Source organism: Chlorocebus sabaeus, chromosome 21 (assembly GCF_047675955.1).
Source record: "Chlorocebus sabaeus isolate Y175 chromosome 21, mChlSab1.0.hap1, whole genome shotgun sequence".
Classification (NCBI taxonomy): Eukaryota; Metazoa; Chordata; class Mammalia; order Primates; family Cercopithecidae; genus Chlorocebus; species Chlorocebus sabaeus.
The window spans coordinates 69,458,898-69,481,054 of NC_132924.1; the positions used below are offsets into that span (position 1 = coordinate 69,458,898).

Below are 22,157 nucleotides of genomic sequence, written 5' to 3' on the forward strand. Positions count from 1 at the left end.
CAAACAAGTGCTCTATTTTGGGTAAAACCACACGTTTCTTATTCCCACATAATTTGCCAGTTGAATAGGAGTGCCTAGGATTTTGTTGATGTCCAAATTCAGCCTCTGGAAGACTGAGAATGCCCCTTGCCCACTTCTGATGAATCACATTGTGTGTGTGTGCGTGCGCACACATGTGCATAGGTGTATGTAAACTTAGAAGCATTTTATATAAGCTGTTAATTGTTAACTTGATTAATTACTCTAGATAATCAAGAATTAAGTTTATGAAAGAGGCTGCATGAGATAAAAAAAAGGGAATTAACTCTATTTTTTAAAATAAAACACCTTTAAAAGATCTTTGCAACATAAGTGATACACAAATTTCTACATTTAAGGGTCCAATTTCCTTCATCTCTCAGCCATGACCTTCATAACATAAAACTTAACAGTTTAAAAATTCCTTAAATTCAAATATGGACAAGCAACTTTAAACCAACAGAAAAATAGACAATGAATGTAATAAGAACAATCACAAAAGTAAAGTACCTAAGATATATGAAAAGATGCTTAACTTCACCTGTAATAAGAGAAATTCAAATTATATTGTCTCAATCAAATTAGCAAAACACCCTAAACTTTAATTACATGTGGTTTATGAGGTATGGGAATACAGGCACTCTTGCATATAGTCAGGGAATTTTAACGTGATATAATCCCTATGGAAGTGAAGTTGGCAGTATTTGTTAAAATTACAAATGCTTTTGACCTGGTAATTCCACTTTAAAATTTATCTTACCAATATATTTGCACATCTGTGAATGGACATATATTCATATATATACATTGCAGTGCTGTATCAGTAGTAAAAATTTAAAAGATTTCAAATGCCCACCACAGTGATCCATAAAACAAGATGTTTCTTGCAACTATAACCTCTCTAAGTTTTGACACAGAAATACTTCTCAGATACTTTAAGTGAAGTAAAGAAAGGTAAAGGAAAAGGTTTATATTATGATTCCTTTTGACTGTAAAAAAGCTGAGAATTAATAAAGATTCATACATCTAATTTGCTGCATATGCATAAAAAACTTGAAGGAATGCCCAAGATTTTAGACAAGATTAATCCATTGAGGGCAAGGGAGTGAGAACAAAACAGAAGGAAAGTCCAGATGGGAGGAAGTTTATCTTTATGACTCTAAACCTTGATATTCTTTTGGATTTTGAACCATAAAACGTATTCTCTTATAAAGGGCTGGGCACGGTGGCTCATGCCTGTAATCCCACAACTTTGGGAGGCCAAGGTGGGCAGATAATTTGAGGTCAGGAGCTTGAGATCAGCCTGGCCAACATGGTGAGACCCCATCTCTACTAAAAATACAAAAATTTGCAGGGCATAGTGGCACACTACTGTAGCTCTTCAGGGGGCTGAGGCAGGAGAATTGCTTGAACCTGGAAGGTGGAGGCTGCAGTGAGCTAAGATCGTGCCACTGCACTCCAGTGGGGGCAACAGACTGAGACTCTGTCTCAAAAAAAAAAAAAAAAAAAAAAAAAAAAACAAAGTGAATGTGCCTGATTTTATTAAGTACACAAGTTTGAAAAAACCTTGTATCTAAAATTAATTTTCAGAAATAAAATGATGGATACTAAAATCTGATTTGTGTTATGTTTATAGAATTATATTGATCTTTAGTATTCCTCTGAAACTCCAGATATAGTTCCTAATACAGTGGATGTTCAATATATAGCTGATGCATGAACAACTTGGGGGTTAGGGATGCTAACCCACAGTGCAGTCTAAAGCTAGAGTATAATCTTCGAATCCCCCAAAACATTACTAATAGCCTACTGTTGACCAGAAGCCTTACAGATAACATAAACAGTTGAGTAACCGATACTTTTATGTTATATATATTATATACTATATGATTACAATCAAATAAGCTAAAGAAAATAAAATGTTATTAAGAAAGCCATAAGAGAAAATATATTTACTATTTATTAAGTAGAAGTAGCTTATTATGAATGTCTTCATCTTAGTCATTAAATACATCTTAACTTTCGTTTTTACTTTTCCATATAACATTAAATAATAATTTACATATGACAAGAACACAAGGAATCTGAAAATTACGAATCACATTATTTTGTTTTCTTTGAAGAATTAAAATGCTATTTAATGTCTAGGCTATTCCTATGTATATTTGAACTCCTGCCTTCTTCAGAAAGTGGTTTATGACTGAGCAACTTGAAGTACGACAATGCCTATTGTACACCTTTGACTTGTGAAAATAATAGAACCTAAAAGTTCAAAGAATGCGTGAAAGACAAGCCGATTGTCCATTGCTAAAAAGAGCAATTAGCAAATCAATGAGCTGGTCCTTGTTTACACTTTTTAAAAAGTTAATTGCTTATTTCTTTACGAATCTGTTTCAACATTATAAGCCACTAGTGATCATCAGTCAAATCTGTCAAAATCATCAAAGCATGTTGTGAGAAACCTTTTCTTTTGAACCATTACAAAGTTAAAGAAAATTTCTAATGGCTATTTCCATATTTCATTTTCGTTAACAATGCTTACTGCCTGAAATTCAATTTTTTTGTTGTTGTTGAATTAACCTTAGGACAATATTGAATAAGGTAATTAACTCAGAAAACCATGACAAGTTTAGTTAAAGTGTTGAGTCTCAGGAAATCTTTAGTTGGCAGGTGACCGTGGAACAAGAAATGTGTATTCAAGAAGGAAACACCTCTCCCCTGGTAATCTCTTTTTGTTTGAGAGCTGAAAAATGTGTGTTCTCCTCTCTTTCATCTTACACAAGAAACTATAGCATTTAAATATATTCTGACAAAGTGTAGAGAACTGTCTTTGTAATATAGTGATGTCAGTGAGTTTTAAAACTGTGTCTCTTGCAGGTTAAAAGGAAAGGCCACGAGAGGAAATGACTAAATCCTCAGAGTATATCTTCATTGACAGCTGATAATTAGCATGCAGCTTAGCAATAATAATTAGTTCCCTCTTTAGAAAATTTCCGGATGAACTCTGAGTTGGTACATTTCAGTTTTATCTTATTTCTTTGTCCATTCCCTCCCCAAGCAATTCCTGTTATTTTTAGAGTAGGAAAACTCAAGAGGAGCTTGCTTCATTTAACTGAGTCAGCACTGTCCATTATTTGCACTGTGTTTTCTTGAGATAACCTGAGATTAGAGTTTCTTCTGTCCCCATCTTCCTGCATATTTTCTGTTTCTTTCATCCAGGCAGCTTGAAGCAGTGTGAAGGGATTTAAAGAAATCAGCCATTGCTTGGTAAATATGCCAAGTCCAGGGACCATGATTTGGAGTTCAGATAATTAATATGACTTAAAGGAGTGACTCTAAAACTAAGAAAGGAAAAATTCTTGAGGAGGGAAGAAAGCCTTGCTTGCCTTTATATTGCCTTCATCATATGCAAAAAATATTCAATACATTTTGAAACTCCATGGCAAATTAGGTAAAAATATTTCCATTTTCTCACAAGTAAGATATGTAAAACTAAAAATGTCATGAATCAATAAGTCAAAGCAACAAAAAAATTTTGTAATTATTTGAGATAGTTTATAAAATATACAATAAAGGTGATTAAAATTGAATTGATATTAACCTGAATTTTTCTATTGATGTCATTGCCATTAAATTATTTTGAATTATCTCAATACAACCTATTAAATATTTAAAAAAACTTCTATCATATTATTTATATCAGGCTCTGCAAAAAATGCATTCATTTCTGATGCATTATAATCTCTTAATAGACTAGACTTTGAATTGCTAGGGTATTTTAAAAATATTATTTAGAAATCTCATGTGCATTGTAACAAAGCTCTCCAGTCAACGTCTGTTGTTCAAATTTTGTCACCAACGCTGACCAAAATAACCTTAACTCTGTACTGAATCTCTAATAAATTCTCTTTTTGCATGCAAAAAATGGGGAGAATAGTGTTTCTGAGGAGGTGTCACAATGATTACATGACATAAAAATGTCTAGCCCTTAGATAATACATGCTATGTAACTGATCAATAAATATTTATTAACTGTTATTATCACCTTGAGAGTTAGGGTGGGGAGGATCAGTACCCGGATATAGGAGGAAATTTGGTTGCATAAAAAAGGAGACATCTCATACGTCTTCCCCTTTTACTTATATAATTTCATTTTTGGTAAAGTAACACATGTTCACTGGAGAAAATTTGTGTAATATAGAAATTTTACATAGATCTCTAGAAGAGCCTGAATTCTCATTTTCACTAGTTATTGTAATTTTTAAAAATACCACTAAAGTGACATTTTCATCCTCATTCCTTTGAACATTTAATGAAGTTGAATTCTTTTTATGCAAATTCACTTTTTGTGTCCTCTTTGATAATGTGCTATTTACAGAACAGAGGTGATATTTTTTCTTCTTTCTTTAAAATAGTTTTTTTTAACATATTAAAAGAATGTATTAAAAACAATTTGTTTCCATTTGTGCTATATGTATATTTTCTTCCCCAGATTTCCCCTAATAATTATGTTTCTGCTTTTTTCTTAAACTTCAGAATTCCATGATTTATCAAACTTTACTGCTTTGATCTCATTAATTGTTTTATGTTTATAATGCTCTCTTTACAAATAAAGCATACTTCAATTTCTATGAATTTCATATGAATGAGATAGATGAAAATCTGCTCATTCTAAAATAAATTGGAAATAGAAGCATTCTTCTCTACTCAGATATGAAATTTATTCTCCAGTCATGTGAGTGACTTTCACAATCCAGTTATGATCAGGAAAAATGACTTAAGATCAATTAATGAATACTCAAATTTTGATATTTGGCAGATACTCTCCAACATGCAATATAATTATATAGTCATAAACATCTATATATGATTGAACATCTAACCATCATGAACACCTAAACATGATTATATAATCATGAAAAGCTATCAACAGCAGGCCAACTTATTTAGTCTAGCAGAAATACAGAGTGCAACAAATTTATGGTATTATAAATTTGTTCATGAATAAAGACAGACTGGCTAAGTTTGCTATGGAATTGAGACATGCTTCATGTTGACTGCTCTGACCCCATACACATTAATTATAGAAACTACACATTTTGCCATGTGGCTTCCACATTTTAACCACAGATGGATAATTGTTCACAACACATCCAATCTAGAGGAAGCCAGCAACCCATGAATTATGAACACTAGCTGACACAATTTCATTATTTCCCTTGAGAATTTGAATTGCGAAGTGCAGGAGCCATTGTCACATTGTGGTGATGTGGGAGCTGGAAGGTTATATCTTATATATATAATAAATATATATTACATATAGGTTATATATAATAACCTATTAAGTCATTTTTCCTGATAATAACTGGATTGTGAAAGTCACACAACTGGAGAATAAATTTCATATCTGAATAGAGAAGAACGCTTCTATTTCCAATTTATTTTGGAATGAGCAGACTTTCATCTATCTCATTCATATGAAATTCATAGAAATTGAAGTATGTTTTATTTGTAAAGAGAGCATTATAAACAAAACAATAGGATATATTATCTGTGGTCATGAACAAACTAATGAATAAGCTCTTTAGAATCAGTACAGTGAAGCGGTGGCATTAAGAGAAGCAAGAAGCAAGAAGCAAAGATGCAGCATCTCCTAAGAGATAAATTACGTTGGCTTCTTTTTGTTTTCTGATTACCATGAGGCCAGGATTTCTGTCCTCACATTTACATTACCTTAATTTAATCTCTGTTCATTGCAATCATTAATATTCCAAATAATGTGGCTACCCAAGGCCATAAAGTGACTTTTGGTGGAGTTAATGACAACTAATTTTGATGTTAGTTTAGTTGTCTTTCATTAAGGGATGTAATTATAAGCACAGGTATGGAACTTGACACCTTAATTCTTAGTGATGTTGAATGTCCACCACAGTATTTTTCAGTATACCTATTACAACCTCAGAAGAAATTTCTCTTAGTTCTTAATACTAGATAATGCTCCTAAGCACTTGATAGTTTTTTTCCTTGTATTACAATGACTTCCTCTACTTTGGATTTTGGGAAGCCTGAGGCCAAATTTGGGATTCATTTTAACGATGTATTAGATATTAGAGGATGACTCCCAGTTAAATTTATTACAACCCACTCATCTTACTGTTTTTCTCTTACCCTCACTCCCCTAGAAATATATTTGTTTATTTGATTGGATATATTTGTATAAGTCATCTCAGATCCTTTTTGGAAAGAGGCAAATTAATCAAATAAAGTAGAAAAATCGAGTTAACATGGAATAAATAATAGTAAATATATAATAAACATTCACATTCTTTTCAAAAATATTTTCTATTTTAGAATGGCTCTGTGTCCATTATTACAGATATATGTCTAAAGCACAAACATTCATATATAGTGGATACTTCTAACCTTTCTTAACTTAAAGTCAAGGATGTTACAAAATTGTAACCACTTGAGAAAAGCAGTCTAGGCCTTAAGAGAAAATTAAAGATCAAGACAGGATTTATGTCAGTGAAAGTGGACAAGAAAAATATAAACCATGGCATTCATAAACTCTAGTTAGTGCTATGATTTTAAAATAACGTCTATCTACTGACAAGTCTTAATGTCTTAGGAATTCAATTGTTGTCACTGTTTTGTTGTATCGTGTTGGTCAGGGTAGAGAGCAGTCGATGCATTCAATGCATTTTTTCTTTTCTTATATTATGAAATGTTTAAAGAAAACTACAGCCTGTTCATTAGGTTTTATAAATTTAAAAAATGATCTTAGAAATTATTCTAAGAAGTATCTTCATAAATAAAATGATATTTCTCAATTTATTACCTATGGTATGTAAGGATATTCAGTTTTATGTATCCAAACATATTTTGGCAACAATTTTCTCTGAGGCAATATGAATGAATCAGGAAAAGTAATCTCCAAAATTCCTTATTACATTGTTTTTTCACTGACCCTATAAACATTAGGGTCAGAGAAAAAGTTGTAAATGAATTTTCTAGCTACTTCACTTTAGGCAAACGTGAACATGAGACATCTGATAGTTAGACTTACTATTCACCACTCCTTCCCTTTGATAAGCTTCCAAAAGTGTGAAAAAGAAAAATACAAGCTCAGCACTGTACTTTAAATGACTCCATAAAACATCTAAGTGTCAATTTCCTTCTTTCTTTTTTTGCACTCTTTCATCAGCTTCATTTTAGAAATGCAATTTAGTCAAAGAATTAAGAATTTTAAAGGTGGAAGGGTGATTAACAGGTGAAGAATCCAGTCTAAAGAGCTTAAGAGGTTGTTCAAGTTTACCTATGCAATTATTGTCAAAGCCAAGACTAAAACCTGGCCTTCCAGATTCTCAGTCTACAAAGACCTTTGGTTATAATATACACATCTGTTATACTTTAATTCTCATGTTTTTAGAGGTAAATTGAGTGATTTTTATTGTAATAGTGTATGACCATAAGATAGTCATTAAATTTCTGGGCACCTAGGTTTCTCCAGTAAAATAAAATACACTGGTAATTTAAACTGTTATACAGTAGTTGTTTACTGTTTTGTAAAAGACAAAATATATATATGTAAATGTACAGATCATTAAAAACGAAGATTCACAAAATTTGCATTTGTTGTATGCACACTTCGGTTCTTTCCCTTTGCTTTCTCCAAAGTACATATCCATAGCAATATGGACATTTTTGTGATCTCACAGGATAGATTTGGCCATCGAGAGGAAGAATAGGTTACAAGAGGTGATACATCAGAATAAAATAAGATTGATGATTCAATAATTAGTTTCCACTATTATTTACAAAGAAATAAGAACTACTACTTTTAGACTGTTAGAACTGTAATATACTTAGCAAGTAGGCAAATTGGTAAGTGGTAAAAGCAAGTAGAAGTTGGTGTCTATCTTGCCATGTGCACGCAGGGGTAATGAGGTACTAATCACCTCATTGGGCAGCAGGCAAGGTCATCCCTAGATGGAGTCACTCATGGAGTGCCTCCTTTACTGACTGTGCTGCCTCTTCCTAAAATCCCTCATAATTGAATCCTCTCATGACTTTGTCTTATTTCCCAGCTTAGTCCGCTAAGCTCTACACCTGAGTGTTCTGGGTAGCTCTGCAGCCTAGGAACCTATTCAAGCTAGTGTGCAACCATCCTTTCATCAGTGGTACCCATTCAGATTATTTCACTGTGCATTAAAACTGAAAAGTGTTGCCAACTATTGGAATAACTGGGGAAACTTTTCTAAAAATCCACTTAGCAGCCCTGATATAAAAATAAATGCTTATATATAAAGACAAAGTATAATGATAGCAGACCATTTTGAGCTATATTTTTGTTATGCCAGTGGATTCTAACCTGTGCTTCTCTTGCTGTATGTAAAGGAAAGCAGTATGATTCTACTTGGGCAAGATTATTAAACGGAAAAAAATTGTCTTCCAGGATTTAAGAACCTCTAATTTTTCAAACGATTTTATTTTCCTTCCCAAGTAAGTTGTGAGGGTGGGAAAAGAAGGAATAATAGGGAATGGATTTTCTACCATTGAAATTTTTGCTAATACTCTTGCTTTCATGCCTATGTCAGAAGTTTCAAGCTATATGTTTTACCTATACATATTTAATTTTAAAATATCAGAATCTGGCAAACCTCTTGTGTGTTATACCTATTATTCCTTTTTTCCCACCCTCAAAACTTATTCTCAGATTATTTATTTAGGTGAATAGGCAAAAGACTCAATATCTCAAAAATAACTCAATAAGAAAAAGTTTTACCTTTATAAGGGATATATTGATTTTAGCAGTATTGTTCATTTCAAACTAAAGGTTTAAATTTAACTCTACTCCACAAAGTTTGGAGCATCAAAGTTTGAGGGTAGAGATATAGATAAGAAATATATTATTAATACAGAGGAAAAGATACTTTTAGCAGTATTGTTCATTTTAAACTACAGATTTAAAGTTAACTCTACTCCGTAAAGTTTTGGGCATCAAGAGTTTGAGGGTAGAGATATAGATAAGGAATATATTATTAATACAGAGGTATATACTTCATCTCTTCTTTCTCAGAAACAGAAAGTGTAAGAGTGGGCACAGTGCTATAGATTTGTCCTACTTCATAGTACCATTTGTTTAGATTTTAGTGTCCTAGTCACCAAGAATTCACATTATCTGTTAGATGCATTAGGCATTGATCTTTGGAAAAAAAGTTATCTTTTAATTTGTCAACATTTGCCAAAGGGCATCTTCAGGAATTCTTCAGCATACAGAGTCTAGACTTGGGGTTTTTATCCTCTCTCATCACCAAAGGCTCTCATGTATCATTTTACCAACCTTAAGCACTGAACTGCCATATGCAATTAAATACCTTTAACAAACAAATGCACACACGAGAGGTTTGCCAGATTATGACTTCTTACAATTAAATGTATATAGGTAAAACATACAGCTCAAAATTTCTGACATAAGCACGAATGCAAGAGTATTAGCAAAAATTGCAGTGATTGAAAATATATTCCCCCCAGTTTTATCAGTGATCCCTACTGTAACTGTTACCACATTAATGCCTCATTGTATTAATGACGCTGATAGTTTGCAGACTGGGAAAATTTGATTTTGGATGTGACTATCAAAACCAATTACAAGTAGAAACATTATTTTTCTGAGTGGCATTTATCTGAAATTCAATAAACACACTCTGGTGGGTTTAATGTAGATTTGTAACCATTATACATTAGAGGAGCTGTAAAATGACTTTCACCAGCACTTTATGTTAAAGATTGTGAAGAATGACTATTTTTCTGGATTTAAAAATATAGAATATTTTTCTTATTAAATTGATGAAGTTTTTAGATTCATAAATTTATGAAATATTTTACCTTGTGCACATTAAAATTTGTTGCCAGTATATTTATGATAAAATGCATGTTAATGACTTGGTTCCAACAGGGATGAAAACAGAACTATGAGAAAAGGGTTATAAGGGTATTTACATTTTCTCGTGTGCTTAGTGTACATATCATTTTGCATTTCAGAGCTCTTGAATCTGAACAGAACATCAGTATTTCATAGCCCATTTGGATTTCTTGATCTCCATACAATGCTGCTGGATGAATATCAAGAGCGGCTCTTCGTGGGAGGCAGGGACCTTGTATATTCCCTCAGCTTGGAGAGAATCAGTGACGGCTATAAAGAGGTATAGAAATATCCAAACTGCATTTCAGTAGAGAAAGAAAAGGGGGGAAATTCCAAGAATATTCCTTGTCGTTTTTTAATTGTATTGACCACTTTAAAATTTTGAGTGATTACTTTTTAAATAAAATATTAGTTAAAACTAAAATCATTTTGAGGAAATGATTTCTAAATCATGTTGTATGAACTTTTCTATTACAACACTGATACCTGGATTTCCAGACACTCTTGCCTGGCGCATTTGACATTCTTCTTGCATGGTGGTCTTGTTACCACACCCACTGTCCTGAGACTTGGGTTTGATGATGAATCACCACCAGTTCCTCTGGGCTTTACTATTCCAAAGCGCAAGCTTGAAGAAATGTGAATATGGGGCCTCGATCTAACTACCTCATATAGTTCTCCTGGTAATATCACTACTTCAGGTGGATGCTCCTTTAACATGGTGAAGTCATTTATAAATTTAGAACAAGAAAGTACCAACATCTTTTGGAAAAAGAGAAAAATAATCTGTAATTATAGTCTATAATTATACAAATAATTAAGCCAAATTTTCCCAGACCCATATAAATCTTACACAAAACATAAATATTTAGAACATAGCATTTTTGGCATAAGTGCATGTATTATGTAATACACTTTCTTTGTAATTGATTTATTTTTATGTTTATGAGCTATGTCCATATTTTCTAAAGTCATTAAAAAAATTATGACATGAAGCATCATTCCTTGGTTTCTGCCAGTTCCCTATCCCTAGAGGTAATAATTTTAAACCCTTTGTTGTTTCTTCTGGTTCTTCTCTACATATTTCAAACTAACGTTTGTGTACTGTTTATTGATATGTTTCATTTTAGGCAATATCTGTTAAGAAATACATCTTCAAGGAAGAGGAGGATTTTAGCATCCTCTTGCAATACCACAGTTAAAATATCTGTGTACTATACTTCATCAGCAACCCTCCAATCACTTGCCCTCTATCTTCCCAAAATAATTATACCACAATTTTTGGTTAAATACCAGTGTCTTTACCTTAGTATGATTAGGAAGATAGTATTCACCACTGAGCCACATGTGGGAAGTTTATCACACTTTTCCCTCCCTTTTTTCTGCCCTTATTTCCTTCCTTCTTTCCTTTACTTCTTTCTACAATTTTCTTATTTCTCTTGAAATTTAACATATCCCATTTTTTTCCGTTTGATAAGATTTTTATATTAGTTTCACTAATTTTTTACCAATCTCTCTACAAAAGTTTTTATACTCCTCTCAATGTAGTAAAACTTACCAGTTTTCATCAGTTCACATTGTTTCCGTTTTTTTAATTGAAGGTATCCTCCATGCTCCATTTGCCCAGCTGGAGCTTAGCTTCACCATCACCTAGAGCATCCTCTCAGCCCCTGACTTGTATAGAACTTCAGTTTCTCTGGCCCCCCACCTATAGTCTGCCATGCTGTGGAAGCATATCCTTTCCTAGCTTCTGGAAGAAGGATACAGAGTCCAGTGTTGAGTCTCGTATGTTTGAAAATTGTATTATTCCAATTTCACACATTATTGATAGATGGATATAAAATTCTAGGTTGAAAATCACTTGCTTCAGAATTTTGAGGATATCAATCCATTGTTTCCAAACTTCTAGTACAGCCGCTGAGAAGTCCGATTCTTTCTAATTTCAAAGTTTTAGATGTAACCTGTCTCTCATTCATGCATTTAGAATCCCTTCTTTAATCTCTGTGTTTTAAAACCTTCTCCTATTTCTCTTGAATCTCTCTTTTTACACCCGTTGCACTGAGACACAATGGACCTTTCTACCAGGGACCCCATGACCTTTGGCTCTAGAGAATGCTCATTATTTCTATTACATCTTTTCTTCTCTTCATTCTTCTCTTGACTTTCTTCTGGGACTCCTCTAAGTCAGATTGTTCCCCCTTTATTGTCTGGCGTTACTGCTTATTATGCACACTTTGAAACACTTCTCTTGACATCATCCACACCCACCCCTCTTCTCACTCTAGGCTTCTAATTTCTGAGAATTTCTGGAGTCTTTTTTATGAATCAGCTTGCATATTGGCTCCTGTCACCTTGCAGGCAGTTAGATTTCCGCTTTTCCTAGCGTGCAAAGTGCCAACACTTGCCCATATGTTTTAGAGTTTTTAAAATGTTGCTGATATTTCTTTGGCATCTACACTCCAGTTTTATTTGTCCTTTTTGGATTATGTCTTTTAAATCCTTTTCCTATCGTTTTAGTGATTCAGGTTAAAGTCGAAGCAAATATTGCATTTCACCCTATCTTTCCTTTCTTTCTAATGTCTTTATTTTCTCCGTAGTTCTCTTTTGACTTCAAACATATGTATACCAATTGCTCTCTTTCACTCTTCCTCTCTCTCCATATATATAAAATATAAATACACACACACACACACACACACACACACAACCTCCTGCCTGTCAAATTCAATGGGTTTTTCTCTCACTTCTTGGTTGATCTCTTTCCAACTTTAATCCTAACTGCCTCTGCCACTATCTCTTTCTTTTTCTTCTCTCTCTCTCTCTCTCTGATATCATCTACTTACTCTGATTTTCTGTGAAGGAGTATCTAACCTAGGGATCATAAATAAGGCTGTCATAGATCGATCCCTATATTAAAATTGTTAATATGTGAATATTAGAAGAACCTATAAAAGATCTGTCATTTCAGAAAATTAACAACCTTTGCATTGAGGAAGTAGTTCTTAAATTATCTTCCTTGGACCAAAATATTATGTGACTATCATGGAGTGGTTCCCTGGAATCTACATGTATAACAAATAGGTGACTTATGTGCACAAAATTTAATGACAATTTTCCTGAGCTGTTGTTTCCTATGTGGACCATAAGACCAAGAGATAGCAGCTTCTCATTGTAATGTGAATCCCCTTCAGAGCAGGGGAAATTGAATCACCTACTCACTCTCATGTATTGTTTTGGCCTAATTATACCCTCAGCACTTTAATAATAGAAAGCTGGGCTTTCATGGAGGAAATGACCTGTGAAAACTATATAAGTGTAGGAGACCCGGAGGGTGATGAGGCTTTATGAACTGCATCTTAGGGAACTAAATAGAGTAGTATGTGGTCATTGAGCTTCAGGGTGCCATCTAGCCAGGATGTCAAGGAAAGTAGCTATAAAACCTATTGGAGTACCCCAAACTCCAGGGTAAATCCTTATTTTGTGGAGCCCAAAATGTATACAACTGCAGGGGGGTAATTTTAAGTACTATAATTAACTCAAACTTAAATATTTTCAAAATTGCAAAGGCTCCTTTCAGGTCTACAGTCTGGGCAGGTGCCAGGAAGGAGTCCTGAGGCTTGTTATGCTTCATTAGCTCTGATGTAACATCGGCCCCACCTGCATATCTTATTTTGTATTTGTTCTTTCTGTTTCTTCAGAATGATCAGCAATAAAACTCTCAGTATGCCCTCTGAGGCTGTTTTTAGTAGCAGCGGAGTAGGAGTAAGGTCTACTTTATGACATTCTGCTTAAAAGAGTGAGCTTAAGAAAACGGTCTGTTCTTCGGTGCTCACCAGGCTCTAAAAATGTAATGTGTCTGCTTTAGGGCCCAGCTATCCTCCTATCTTGTCTGGACCTTACTCCCTCAATTGTTTTCCTGATAAAATATATTTTTTAAATCTCTCCCGCTTTGCTTTCTCTATCTCTGAGCTTCTCAACCTTGGTACTGCTGACATCTTGGATAATTCATAGTTAAGGATGGGAGTGCCATGTTCATTGCAGGATGTTTAGCTGGCTTGTACCCACAAAATGCCAGTAGCACTCTCCCCACAGTCATGATAATCAGGAAAAGTCTCCACATTTAATTTAGCCTACCTATCTACAAGACTCAGACCCTCCAAATGAAGATACATATATGATGCATGCCTGTAGTCCCAGCTACTCTGAAGGCTGAGGCAGGAGGATTGCTTGAGCCCAGGAGTTTAAGATCAGCCTGGGCAGCATAGTGAGACACTCTCTTAAAAAAAAAAAAAAAAAAAAAAAAGACACACACACATGTCCCCCGTTAACCACAGATCTACTCAGTGATACATCTTTCCTTCTTTCCTTCAAATCAAACACCTTGAAAATGTAGCCAAAGCCTTTTATTTTTTCACTTTCTCACTTTCTGTTTATTTCTTTAATATCTTTTAAAACATAATATTTCATACAGAAAGGGATATATATAACATAAATTCATTAGAAAATATAATAAAGTAAATACTTGTGAACCCAGCTCCCAACATCTGAATGAAAATATCACCAATCCCATTGCAGGGGCGGCTACCTTCGTCTTCTCCCTGTTTCTCCCCACATCCAACCTGCTGCCCAGGAGCAATTACTACCCACTACCCTTTCTCGTTTTCATTTTTAGAAATTATTTTATTATATATTTTCCCATACAGTATATATTCTCTATATACTGTTTTCCTACACAGTATATTATTTAGTGTCGCTACTTTTGAGCTATGTAAAAATCATATACAATGGTGTGTTGCATTCTTCTGGGATTGCCTTTTGTTTTGTTTTCTTTTATTTAATGTTATTTCTTATATTTAATGTGTCACCTGTACCCATGCCTTATTTGCTGTAGAAGTAGAACAGTGAATTGGGAGCACTTAATGGGGATTTTGGTGTTTAAGTCCTGGCTATGCATGTATAATATTGGACAAGTTCCTAAATCCCGTTGTGTATCTATTTCTTTATTTGTAAAAGGATAAATATTATTCCTCTTTGAAGATAAAAATTAATTATGAATTAATTTATGTAAAGTACCAAGAGCAGTGCTTGGCACACAGCAGTATGTATAAGATCTTATTATTTACTCTGTATTTTGTGTAATATGTTCCATCATATGAATATAACACAACTTATTTATCCATTCTATGTCAAAGGACATTTGGGTGGTTTCCCATATTTCATTTTATCAATGCTGCTATGATCATTTTAGCAAACTTCTCCTGATACATGCATATGGGAAAGGATCCAGGGCATATATATTCAGGAGTAGAGTTGCCAATGATAGAATATGTTAATGTCAAGATAGTGCCAAATAGCTTTCCAATGTGGTTATACAAAGTTCCATCAGTGCATGAATTCCCAATGAACTCACACACTCTCTCACACTTACTCTGTTGTTCTGTATGACTCCCACATTCTTCAACACTCTTCCCTTGATTCATTTATTTATCTCTGCACCAATACTTCTCTATTTTAGCAACTATAATATTATTTTAAATTATTTTTAGCTTTATTTGATCATAACTTTAATAACCCTAGATTTATGTCAGAATACATTGCGTATAAAATTAGGAAATACACTGGAAAAATGAAATAATATTATAATATAACTCCAGGTATGATACATGCTATAAAGAAAATAAAACAACTTAGTGGAAGTAAGACAGTAGAGGTTGGTGAGGAGAGTAGGGTGGTCAAAAAAATGTTTTCTAGGGAGGTGATATTTAAGAATGTAGCAAAATTAAGTGCCCACTATCCATATTTCAAGGCTCAATGACCAGTTCTGACTAGTTACACTGCAGAGCTGGTGAAGTAACATCAGAGCATGTGCCTCAGGCTGATTTGAAGGACCAGGTCATTGAAACAGATGGACAGGCATTGACTTGCAAGTGCGGTGGTTGATGAATTATCTTTGTGAAGAGAAGGATAGTAAGCTAGTTAAAAAAATATTCAATTAATGAGGAGAAAGTAGCAATGGATGATGGTAGATGACTACAAGGAGGAAGGTAGCAGGTGGTATGGTTGTGACCACATGAACTTTAAAGCAGCTAGGGTTTTATTATTTTAAACCTTTATTGAGTAGGTGAATTTAGAGGGGAAAAAATTAGTGAGGAGAAGGGGAGAGTGGTCAGTGAAAATATTTTCCCCATATGTGGGTTTAGAGTAAAAAAGCCACCACCATATCTGGTAGAGAAACAGTATTCTCGGGGACAAGCTGATTTTAACCAGAGCAAGAAGGTAAAGGAATATGGGGGGAGAAAGACTGAAGTCACAGGGATTTTGTCAATGACATTCCAAAGAACTTCACAGAAGGGTCTGAGGCCTCAGAAAGGTGGGGTCAGATTGGGGGTGGTACAGAGCTATGTGATGTATGAGTCCAAGTATTCATTGTTGACCTGGAAGTGGGTCGGGTCAATACTTCCCATGGTGACTATGCTCAACAGAGGTATGTCATGATGGATTAGTCCTGATGATCTCTTCAGGGAAGATAAATAACCTTCAATTTTAACTTCATTTACAAAATGGAAACCATTGAACATGTTGATCCTCACCCTCCCATCACCAAATCTACTGTTTCCGCATGATGTTTTCCACCCCCTTCCTTGTTATATTGGCAGTACTCCCTCCTTTTATGAAATGTCACTCCTTAAACCCATGCTCTGGGTTCCAGCTTGTTGACCTTTCTTAAGGGCTGGTTATTTTCTGTCTTTTCTACATTATTATTTCTTCTTTTTCTTTCTACAAAATCAACAACAAATGTAGTTTGTATAGGGGTGCTTAATTTCCTTGTGAGACATGGATTCATTTGGCAGTCTGGCAAAACCTAAGGACCCTCCAATGTGTAAAGTAAATATGTAGAATTACGAAGCAAAATATTAAAATCAAGTTAGCAAAACTATATTTTTAAATACAACTATTATGACATTCAAATAGCAATTTATGATATGATGACATGTACCTTCTTTATTAACATATTAAGTAATAAAACCTAGCAACAGGTCTCACTCATAAGCACCCGCATTTCCAATTAATGATGAGTGTTAATGATATTTTGAGATAATTGCAGCAACTCTAAAGTAGCCTTGAAATGTATTTTCTCTTGGTAATGAAACCACAGATACTGCTAATACTACTATAGTTTGCTTTCTACATTTATATGATATTATCTGACAGAAATGCTAAATTCCAGTTAGAACTTAATGGTTAATGCATAATGACTTTTTGTTTGTTTGTTTGTTTGTTTTTTTCTCTGATTTCTGAGGTGGCGCGTTCCCTGAATTCTTTTTTCAGGCCCCAGTTAACAACTCCTGCTCCATAATTTTCACTTTAGAAAGCATTCTAATTTTTTTTGAGTAAATATAAATATAAATTTCTCGGCTGAGCAAATGTAGTTCTTCATGATTTACTCTCATCTACCTTCTTAGCCTAATCTCCACTTGTCCACCAATAACACATTGCTAGTCAGACCATTTCTATTTGCTCTTTTTCGTACCTCTGTATCCTTACAGCTCCCCTTTCCTGGAATAACCTTCAAACATATCCAATTTTTTAAAATCTATTTTCTTTCTCTTTTAACCTAGATTTGGAAAAGGTTCTCCTTGCCCTTCCTTATTCTAAGGTCTGATTTTGATTCCCATATTGTATTAGCTTTGGCTGTTCAGCTGTCAGTTTACTTATAAGATGGGTCCTTAAGAGTAGGCACTGTGTTATGTTCATCTTTGAAGATGTAATGAAAGAATGAAAGTGTGTCTGTTGCTAATTGTAACATCTTCCATCAATAAATCTGTTCTCTTCACTGTCTGCTTTCTCGTAATGTTTTGTTTGTTTGTTTGTTTGTTTGAGACGGAGTCTCACTCTGTCGCCCAGGCTGGAGTGCAGTGGCACGATCTCAGGCCATTCTCCTGCCTCAGCCTCTCCCGAGTAGCTGGGACTACAGGCGCCCACCACTACGCCAGGCTAATTTTTTTGTATTTTTAGTAGAGACGGGGTTTCACTGTGTTAGCCAGGATGGTCTCAATCTCCTGACCACATGATCCATCCGCTTCGGCCTCCCAAAATGCTGGGATTATAGATGTGAGCCACCGCACCCGGCCTCTTGCAAATTTTATTGTACTTATTATCACAACCACTTTCAGACTAGTTATTGCTGAATTTCATTTAGGTTAATTTTGTCTGCCTGCTACTTACCCTTATATCCCAAGCCACCTATCCACCACCTACCCACTTATATTCTGGCAAACAGGGTAAGAATCGTGTTTCACGGTGTGGCAGTAATTGCAACCTTGGCTGCACCTTAATAAACACCTGAGGATTGTGTAAATAATATTTGTGTCTTGGCTCTACCTCTAAACTGATGTGGGGACTAAATAGTGGTACTTTCTGAAACTCTCCCAGGTGATTGTAATGGTATGAGGATTGTGAAACGCTGGGATATTAAGCATCCTTGCTGGTCCTGGAAATACCGGTCCTATATGTGGTACTAAATAATTATTTTCTAAATAATAACCAGAACTTACATGAATATACACACTTATAAGGATAATTTTTCCATACAATTTTGAAATAGATAAGAATCTGTAATTTAATAAACTTATTGTACTTTATTAGTGTTTTTAGATAACAGCTTTGCTTTCTAAATTATTTAACTCACTGCATTTCCCAGACCATGCGATAATACTCTTTCCCAATGAATTTCTGCTCTGTTGTACCTATGTAACATTCATTAAAGACCCTAAACCCTCACTACAAACTGCAAAACTCAGTGCTGATGCTAAAGCATACTCTTCACTCTAAAACTTCCAATTTCATAACTCCGTTTGCATTATCTAATGTGAGCATCTCCCACCTCCTCAGAGAATAGCTTTTGCATTTTACTCTATCTAAAACTCTCTAAAATCCCCAGATAATGTAACACTTCTTAGATGAAAATTCTGGTTTCAATCAAATTCTGATTTAACATTCTAAGACATTGAAAAAAAATGTGTTTTTGTTGTTGTTTGTATTTATTATTTATTTATTTATTTTTTCTTTTTCTAGTGTCCTTTAGTGCAAAAAGACCTTTGGCTGAAGTAAAGAAAACTATTATCTAAGTAAAAAATTAAAGCATCTGAGACTTTCTGATCATAATGTGACAATATCAGGACCTTGTATGGATAGAATACTTGGAAAGGGAAAAACAGAACATCCTCATAGACTTTTCTCACTTGATTGACCGTAGATCCAACCCACATCTGCATTTGTTTCTTTAAAAAAAAAAAAAAAAAAAAAAAGTGTTTATAAGCTTCAAAGTCTCTAAATTGGGATAGGGCTCTAACTATTAGCATTCATGGCTATTCATGTTTAAATTGCCTTTCTTTTTTTTTTTCTTTTTTTATTATAGAGTCCTCATTAAGTTTTCTTTCACTTGCTACTTAATTGTTAAATTATAGTTCTGTATTGAGGAAGAACATCCAATCTATTAATAGATAATTTGAAAATAAATGTATATGTTTCTTCTCATACCCATTCCCTGCAATTTATTTATAACTCTTGTAATTTCAAGATGCAACCAGAAGAGATAACATTTTATTATGTTATGACTAGATTTTCTGGTTAGGAGCTTTCATTCAGCAGAATTACATTTTATTTCTACATAATGCATAGTTATTCAAACTTCAGTTGCTGGTATAATTTAATTGAACCTAAGTCTAAGAAGATTTAAATAGATTCAGTAAAATTGTTAAGTTTTAAATAGCTAAAAAAGCAATTCATGGATAATTGAATATTTTAGCTATATCAAAAATACATTTAGGGAATTCCAAAAACAAAAGTAATAACTACAAAATATCTTGGTATTTTGTTACAGTCAACCCACTATTTACACAACTATTCTGTTATCTGTAATTCAGACAATTATTTGAAAAAAAAAAAAGTATGGAAAAAAACATTCCCTGTGACTTTAAAACATTTTAATACTGTGTACTAGCATTTTATTTATTTATTTTAGATGGAGTCTCACTCTGTCACTCAGGCTGGAGTGCAGTGGCATGATCTCAGCTCACTGCATCCTCTGCCTCTAGGGTTCAATCGATTCTCTTGCCTCAGTCCCCAAGTAGTTGGGATTACAAGTATGTGCGACTACGCCCAGCTAATTTTGTTTTATATTTTTGGTGGAGATAGTTTCACCATGTTGGCCAGGCTGGTCTCGAACTCCTGACCTGAGGTAATCCACCCGCCTGGGGCTCTTAAAGTGCTAGGATTATAGATGTGAGCCACTGCACCCAGCCTGTAATGGTATTTTGAAATAGTGGTTGTGATAATATTGTTTAGTCAGCTAAAATTAGTGTTAATCAAAAATAAAATTCCTCTGGATATCATGCATGGTAAGGTTTTCCACATTGCACCTAAAAATGTTGAAAGCATTTCTCTGCCGTTTTCTCTTTTCTATGAGAAAAGCTTTTTTAGTTTTTCATATTCATCATATTTATTTATATTTACCAAAAAGAAGCACTAGATCTAGTATATTTGTTTGTGTTTCCTTATTGTTTGTGTTTAACAGTTAAAGCCAACATGTTAATTTTAGTTTTTATTTTATTTTAAATTATTTTAATTCAATTATATTAGAGGACTTTTTGAAGAGAGAAGAAACCAGCGTGTAACAGCAAAGAACACAGATTCTATAGCCATATTGTTAGGGCTCCCATCTGAACACTACCTCTTATTAGATGAGTGATTCTGGGCAAGTTAGTCCACAGCTCTGTTTCTCAGTTCTCTTAACTGTAAGAACAGAGAGCCATAGTATCTTTCTCTTAGCTTTTGTGAGAAGATTAGGTGAGTTATTAAGTGCCTAGAACAGTGCCTGGAACATAGTAAGCAGCGCCTTAATATTTGCTGTTTTCATTGTTATTATTGAAGCTAGATGATTCTAATGTGCTACCATAGAAAGTGAGGGATAAAAGTATTACATATTTTTAGATGTTATTTAACTAAGTTCTAGAAATGTATATGGGGACATGAAGTATGCAAAAATGAATAAAACAGTGCCTACCCTAAAATATTTATAATATAATAGACAAGATAGATAGATATACATGTGCCATAGGTGGCACAATTTGAATAGACAATAAAGGTTCAAATAAAATGCTAAGAAAGTATTTTAGTAGTGGTTCCTGGAAGAGATATAATTTCAATTGGACTTTGAATAATAGAATTTTGACTGAGAGTGAGAACATAGAAAGTAGGAGTAGGAAGGACAGAAATTTCAGAGCAGTGTAGAATAATGACTGATGTTTTGGGCTGAAGTAAATAGATGGATTGGGGGCATGTGGGTGGGAAAAGGGTATACAGTAAGAGTTAAGGATGGGAACCACAGACTAGTTCATGAAGAATACTGACTGCAATGCTATTGAAACGAAATCTGCTGGGCAGTGCAGGAGTCACTGGCAATGCAGGAGTCTCAATATGGGCATAAAATAGTTAGAATTGTAGTTTAGTGATTATTTTGACAGCAGCATGATGAATAAATGGATGGAAAATGAGAATAGAGTCATGAAGCCAGTAAGTGGCAGTTAGAATTTAAAACCAGGTACATCGGTACTAGAAGCCATCACTGAGAACCAGTGCTTTGAGATCAACTTCCATATTGGTCTTCAGTGTGCCATTAGTTTTGCTAGTTCCGCCTCTGTTATGAGGTGTTTCTTTCTCCTTAGCTCTTATTCCCTTTGCATGCCTGCATTTTACCCTAGTAATAGTTATGAACTAGTATAACAATTAGTTGCTGGTGAGAGTAGTAGAGAAGAAAGCACTGACTGGTATTATATGTAACTGTACACCCTTTGTTTACTTATAGTAAGGGTTGAGAGCCCCAGGAGACTCCAGTATTCAATCACAGGTAACAGATTATCCTGTCTATGTTCTGTCTGAATATCCCCTTGCAATCTGTACACATTTGAGAATTACTAAGACTTCCTAAAAAATAAATCAAAATTATTCTCTGGAAGATATGAATACTTGTTTAATGTATAAAATTTTATTTTCTTTTTTTCTATTTCATGAAAAAATAAAAAATGAATATGTTTATATATTTAAGCCATATTTTGGCAGAACTCATAGAATATTTCATATTTGGTAATAAACTTTCAGTTTTAGAAACTCTGATCTATAGTTTTTATCTTTCTAAATTTCAGCTTGTTTTTCT

At 34.0% G+C, this 22,157-nt stretch overlaps 1 protein-coding gene across 2 annotated transcripts in view; it reads left to right on the forward strand.

The window, feature by feature from the left end:
• The window catches only part of SEMA3E (semaphorin 3E), a 277,385-nt gene that overhangs the window by 149,650 nt on the left and 105,578 nt on the right, over window positions 1-22,157 (forward strand). For both annotated transcript variants that reach the window (XM_007982335.3, XM_073009166.1), the window contains exon 2: window positions 10,063-10,223. In XM_007982335.3, the coding sequence (XP_007980526.2) occupies window positions 10,063-10,223 (161 nt within the window). The remainder of the gene's footprint in view (window positions 1-10,062; window positions 10,224-22,157) is intronic.